The sequence below is a fragment of the Pan troglodytes genome, chromosome 1, assembly GCF_028858775.2.
Source record: "Pan troglodytes isolate AG18354 chromosome 1, NHGRI_mPanTro3-v2.0_pri, whole genome shotgun sequence".
NCBI classification, from domain to species: domain Eukaryota; kingdom Metazoa; phylum Chordata; class Mammalia; order Primates; family Hominidae; genus Pan; species Pan troglodytes.
In genome coordinates, this window is record NC_072398.2 from 120,812,894 (window position 1) to 120,819,746 (window position 6,853).

At 40.5% G+C, this 6,853-nt stretch overlaps 1 protein-coding gene across 5 annotated transcripts in view; it reads left to right on the forward strand.

The window, feature by feature from the left end:
- SLC16A4 (solute carrier family 16 member 4) overlaps positions 1-6,853 on the forward strand; it is a 28,747-nt gene that overhangs the window by 10,708 nt on the left and 11,186 nt on the right. For all 5 annotated transcript variants that reach the window (XM_016925855.4, XM_016925853.4, XM_063798581.1 and 2 more), the window contains 3 exons: positions 1,616-2,119; positions 3,811-4,022; positions 5,423-5,516. In XM_016925855.4, the coding sequence (XP_016781344.1) occupies positions 1,616-2,119; positions 3,811-4,022; positions 5,423-5,516 (810 nt within the window). The remainder of the gene's footprint in view (positions 1-1,615; positions 2,120-3,810; positions 4,023-5,422; positions 5,517-6,853) is intronic.

A 6,853-nucleotide genomic window follows, 5' to 3' on the forward strand; every position in this document is an offset into this window, starting at 1 on the left:
ACTGTGCAAGATTTAGCGTTCAGCTTTCTCCCTTTGAGAAATGGAAGTTAAGACTTTCAGAGCAATCGATTTCACAAGGTATTGCAAGAGAGGAAATGAGCATAATTTCTAAAGTAAACATGCTTCTCTTCCCTGGAGAATACATACGCAAAAGAGATCTTGAAATACTTGCAGGCTTTGCCAGCTCACACAAGCAACTCAGAATTCACCATAGGGCTCAAATGTCTGAGGAGATGGAGGGCATTCCGTGCAGCTGGAAACAGCTTGCAGTAAAAGCGATACTTCTGGGGAAATAAGGCTTCCCCCTTCCCTCCCCCCCCCCCGCCCCCGCCCCATCAAAAACCCTCACTTTTCCCATTTTCCCTTTAAGACAAGTATCTGCATTTAAAAAAACTCCTCCCCCATCGGACTCACTGAAATAGATAAAAAAGAAACAAATACTTTGGTAAAAAGAGTATGTTCCTTAATAGTTTATGTAATGTCAACTATAAATTTTCACAAATGAATAAAAAATGATTCATCTCACAATTTTCTTTGTAACTAAGACATTTGGATTAAAATAATCCTAAACTACTGGAAAAAATACATGTATATGTGTGTATTCATATGCCTATTGCTATCTACATGGCAGTTTTGTTGAATCTTTCCTAACTATTCAGTAGTCTCATGGTGAATGGGACCAGCTGACAAATCCATGATAGGATAGCAGAACCTATAGCCCATTCTATCTTTAGAAGCACCATACAAATCATAGCTTTGATCAGGACATGCTGAATGCAAGCAACTATTCAGCTCCAAAGGCAAGATTAGCATCTGTCATCTTTTAAGGAAGATCTAAAAAATGTCATGGGATGAAAGGCTATCCATGCCTTCCTCCCTCCCCCTGCTTTTTTCTTTCTTTTTTTTTTTTGAGACAGGCTCTCCCGCTTTGTCATTCAGGCTGGAGTGCTGTGGCATGATACCGGCTCACTGCAACCTCCACCTCCCAGGCTAAGCGATCCTCCCACCTCAGCCTCCCAAGTAACTGGGACTACAGGTGCACACCACCACATCAATTAATTTTTTTGCATTTCTTGTAGAGACAGGTTTTCACCATGTTGCCCAGGCTGGTCCTGAACTCCTGGGCTCAAGTGATCTGCCTGCCTCAGCCTCCCAAAATGCTAGGACTACAGGTATGAGCCATAGCACCTGGCCAGCTGTCCCCTCTTCTAAGGCTGTTTCCAAATGATTTCTTTCATCTTATTCTATTTTTTCTGTACCTAAATCTGTACTCTCACTTCAGGATATTTAAATTTTCTATTTAATTTTTTAGCATTTGAAACACTCTCCTCTCCCTCCAAAAACTTGCCCCCCCTACCCCCCTTAACACAAATAACCACCATCTCTCCTTTTATCCCATCTATTGGTGCAGCTTTCTGGTTTTCTATCTCCAAAGCACTACATTATTACATGGATACAGCAGTGTATATGACTAATAAGTCAAATCGGAGACAAAGTAATGTTTTCAAGAATTAATGGGCTATGCCAGTGGGGCCTCTTCTGAGCCTATGAACACAAAACAGTATTGTGAACTGAAAGGCTATTTTTAATTGCTCAATCTCTCCCTCCTATTTAGGTGCCCTTATATTATTTGGAGCTATCGCATTGAATTTGGTGCCTTCTAGTATGCTCTTAAGACCCATCCATATCAAAAGTGAGAACAATTCTGGTATTAAAGATAAAGGCAGCAGTTTGTCTGCACATGGTCCAGAGGCACATGCAACAGAAACACACTGCCATGAGACAGAAGAGTCTACCATCAAGGACAGTACTACGCAGAAGGCTGGACTACCTAGCAAAAATTTAACAGTCTCACAAAATCAAAGTGAAGAGTTCTACAATGGGCCTAACAGGAACAGACTGTTATTAAAGAGTGATGAAGAAAGTGATAAGGTTATTTCGTGGAGCTGCAAACAACTGTTTGACATTTCTCTCTTTAGAAATCCTTTCTTCTACATATTTACTTGGTCTTTTCTCCTCAGTCAGTTAGCATACTTCATCCCTACCTTTCACCTGGTAGCCAGAGCCAAAACACTGGGGATTGACATCATGGATGCCTCTTACCTTGTTTCTGTAGCAGGTAAGAAAGCCTACATCAGCCTCCTACCCAAAAGGAAAGATCAACTTAATTTTACAAGTTTATTACATTTTAATAAAAAGCTAAAGAAAAACAAAAGAGGAATTGTAGAAGGGCCAGAGAAAGTAAAATTTTTGAGGCTAGATGGAGCACCTGGGCATTTCCCAGGAAGAGATCTCTGTCACTGCACACAGGCTCCCCTACTAGACAGTGGACCCTAAATCAAGTATTATTCATCTTCATATAACAGTGTTTGACACAGTAGACATTATTTATTGGATAAATGCGGAAATTTCAAAAAGCTGATGCTCAATGGCAATAGCCACTATAAGGAACAGAAAACCCCAGGTAGACAGCACAGTGCAGTGGCTCAAGGATTGGTTCTGGAGCAAGACTTCCCTGGCTCAACCTCCTGCTCTGTATTTCTTAACTGTGGGAACTTCAGCAAGTTACTTTGCTTCATGGTGCCTTCATTTCCTCATCTGTAATATAGGGATAATAGTATCTACCCTCATAAGATTGTCAGGATCAAAAAAGCAATGCATGTAGAGTTTAGAATAGTGCCTGGCCTGTAGTAAGCATTCAATAATGTTTTATTATTTGTAGCTAAGGAATTTTCCCCTTGAACTCATAGTAAAACAGATAAATGTGACTTTTAAGGCTAGTCACTTATGGATTGTCTGATATTTAAAATAAGTTAAAATGTAAATTAAAAGTAAAAACAACTGGCCAGGCGTGGTGGCTCACGCCTGTAATCCCAGCACTTTGGGAGGCCGAGGCAGGTGGATCATGAGGCCAGGAGATCAAGACCATCCTAGCTAACGTGGTGAAACCCCATCTCTACTAAAAATATAAAAAATTAGCCGGGCGTGGTTGCGGGCGCCTGTAGTAGCAGCTATTCAGGAGGCTGAGGCAGGAGAATGGCATGAACCCGGGAGGCGGAGCTTGCAGTGAGCCGAGAATGCACCACTGCACTCCAGCCTGGGTGACGAAGCGTGACTCCGTTTCAAAAAATAATAATAAAATAAAAATAAATAAATAAATAAAAACAACTATTTTAGTTGACTACTCATAAAACTGTTTAAAGACAGAATCCTTGATCTAGAAGAGGGATTTGGCCAGGTGCAGTGGTCCAAAATACAATCTCCCATTTCCAAACTTCCTACATATTTTCAAATTAAGCATAAACTTTGGAGGACTTAATTCCTAAAACTTCATATGCAATTATGAGTCCCAACATCTCCTTTTTTAACAGAAGACTTATTTATACTCCAATCTTCTACAATATGACTTCCCCAAGACACTGACCTGAAGGTCTATTTGTCTTTTAGAAACTTCATTTTCTCACTTGCAGGACCTCTTAGACGAAGAGACTGCATGGCCTTCTGTGCCCAGGGTCCTCTGTAACCAGGGATTACCACTGTAGTGACGTAAGCTTTCCAAACACAATCAGAAAAAAACACTAACTACATGGGTCTTCTACACTACTCTAGCGGAGACTTTTTTGCTATTTTATTAAATGTATTTGGAATAGGTAAGTATATAATAGAGCTTACTGGTACACAAATCAAATCATTTTTTTCCTCACATATCCTGGCCTCAGGATGAGATCATATTACTTGGGAAATGATGCTGTATGCATTCACATTTTTCAAAGGGACCAGGAAAATAAAAAGATTTCAATATTGTTCCAGGTATCCTTGAGACGGTCAGTCAGATTATTTCTGGATGGGTTGCTGATCAAAACTGGATTAAGAAGTATCATTACCACAAGTCTTACCTCATCCTCTGCGGCATCACTAACCTGCTTGCTCCTTTAGCCACCACATTTCCACTACTTATGACCTACACCATCTGCTTTGCCATCTTTGCTGGTGGTTACCTGGCATTGATACTGCCTGTACTGGTGAGTAGACACACTCATTAACATTGTTAAACCATTTAGTAAAAGCAAGTATCAGTAACAATCTCCCCAAAATACGTATTTTGTATTAATTTTGTAACTTAAAAAATCATTTCAAAGACCTTAGAAACTCTGCAGCTATATCCTGTCCAGTTACTCATCTTGTGTGTGAGTGGGGAGGAATGGTGAGAGGACTATCCACATGGGACAGGAATAAAATTAAAGCAAAAAAGGGATCAGCAGGATTCCTTTTTACTTATCAGTCTCCTAGATTAGGATTGTGTTCACTTCTCTCCTTCAGCTCCAGAAACTTGTTTGGCTCCTTTTAAGACACAATCTTAAAGAAAAGCTCCCTGAGAACACTTCAAGAGAAAAAAGGATTTCCTGACCAGTGTGGTTTCTCTCTTGAAGTTATTGCCTTGGTCCTGTGTACTTTCACAGGGCCATTGTTTTATACTTCCTCTCCATTTTTACCCTAAACTGACGCAAAGTCCTCGACCCAGATGGAACCAAAATACTTATACAAACACTTCAGTGTTCTGGGAACCCCTGGGAGTCTCATGGGTTCTCCTTAGAACCAGGTCCTAAACATGCTGGAACAGATTTCCTAGAAAACTTCTGTTCTATCAATATTAGCGTAAGTGCTACAGGATATTATATGAAGTGCAGGCAAAAATCAAGCTTCCTAAAGCTGAAATTAACTCCTTGTGATATCTGATTACTTACAAACCAATGGTTGATACTTAGCCTTAGGGGATTCAAGAATATCACCATCTGGCCGGGCGTGGTGGCTCACACCTGTAATCCCAGCACTTTGGGAGGCAGAGGCAGGTGGATCGCTTGAGCTCAGGAGTTGGAGACCAGCCTGGGCAACATGGTGAAACTCCGTCTCTACAAAAAATAAAAAAATTAGCCAGGTGTGGTGGCACGCACCTGTGGTCCCAGCTACTTGGAAGTAACTGGGAGGATCGCTTGAGCCTGGGAGGTGGAGGTTGCAGTGAGCCAAGATCACACCACTGCACTCCACTCTGGGTGACAGAGTGAAACCCTGTCTCAAAAAGAATATCACTATTAATTCATATTGTAAATATCATTTCCTAATAAGAGAAAAGCAGCAAGGTTTGGGGAAGAAAAAGTACCCATGAACTACCTAAAAAATTAAAATGAAAATAAAAACTTGTGTTCTTACTAATAAACTGAAAACACTGCCTGCCTAGCATTTACTGTCCGCTATTAGTCCTCAGCTCTTTCGCAATATTGGGGGCAAAAAGCCAACCAACTCACCCCAGAAGTCACACTGTTCATAGCTTGAGATGATATAAATAGTATTTGTCCCTTTTAGGCATAGGTCTCTATAGAATTTCACCCTTAATATGGCTAACACTGAATTCTAATTCCTACAGGTTGATCTGTGTAGGAATTCTACAGTAAACAGGTTTTTGGGACTTGCCAGTTTCTTTGCTGGGATGGCTGTCCTTTCTGGACCACCTATAGCAGGTAACACCTTCACCACATTCTGAACAAATTTCAATAGCAATAAAAGGGAAAAACTGATCCAGGATTAATGGTAACATGTAATGACGGTATCAGGTTAAAAGAAACAGATTATTTCTGCTTTTCCTGTATCTACTCACTCCACCACCAATGCAGGAAAATCTGAAGGCTCAGATTCTTGTATTATCTTAAGATGTGCCTTAAGCAGATTCTTATATTCTTGGGAGTTGTAGGGCAGACACTGGATCTATGTCTACTTGTCTGGGGAGACAATCCAGAGTTTTTTCAGAGCCTCAAAGACCCATGATGCTTTAAAAAAAAAAAAAAAAAAAAAAAAGGCTGGGAGCAATTGCTCACGCCTGTAATTCTAGCACTCTGGGAGGCCAAGGCGGGGGTATCACTTGAGCTGAGGGGTTCAAGACCAGCCTGGGCAACAGACAGACCTTGTCTCTATAAAATAAAAAACAAAACAAAACAAAAAAACAATGAACGACTAGCATCTTGTATCTAAACATGAGTCACTTTTATAGAGCTTGAAAGGTATAGGCCTGACACTTTTGTTCTTCTGATGTGCCATATGGATGTCCAAGATTGCCTGTTATCTGTTAAGTATCTCTCTTTGAAAAGAGGGCCCTTCAAATTGTCGGTACCAAGGATGGGAGGATACTTGGCCTAAAGGCCCCATCTCTATGGAGAGGATATTGGGGGCCGTTGGAAATTATTATATACAAGTACAGTAGACATTTGGGGAGTTCTGATATGTAAGTTAACTTTAAGATTCAAATTGTAGTTTTACATTCACTTTTTACCTAATTGGACATTCTGTACTTGCTGAATATTTAATCTAATACTATTACAAACTTGAATACTCACACAGAAGTATTTCTAGGGAATAGACCTAAACTTTAGTTTCTCACACACCACAGGTTCTCAATGTATTTCAGTGTACAAATTACTATGACATTTCTAATCATCCACATAAAGGAACTTAGCCTAAAACTTACTTTTGCTTCTTTTAGTCCTGAAGTAAGACAGAAGGGAGTTAATCTTGTCCTACTATCATTTTTTTAAAAATTAAGTTTCATAATGATGTTAAGTTTATACCTCTTAAGACTGAGAAAGGGGCCAGGCGCAGTGGCTCACGCCTGTAATCCCAGCACTTTGGGAGGTCCAAGTGGGTGGATCACCTGAGGTCAGGAGTTCGAGACCAGCCTGGCCACCATGGTGAAACCTGGTCTCTACTAAAAATACAAAAATTAGCCGAGTGTAATGGCAGATGCCTATAATCCCAGCTAACTTGGGAGGCTGAGGCAGGAGAATTGCTTGAACCCGGGGGACAG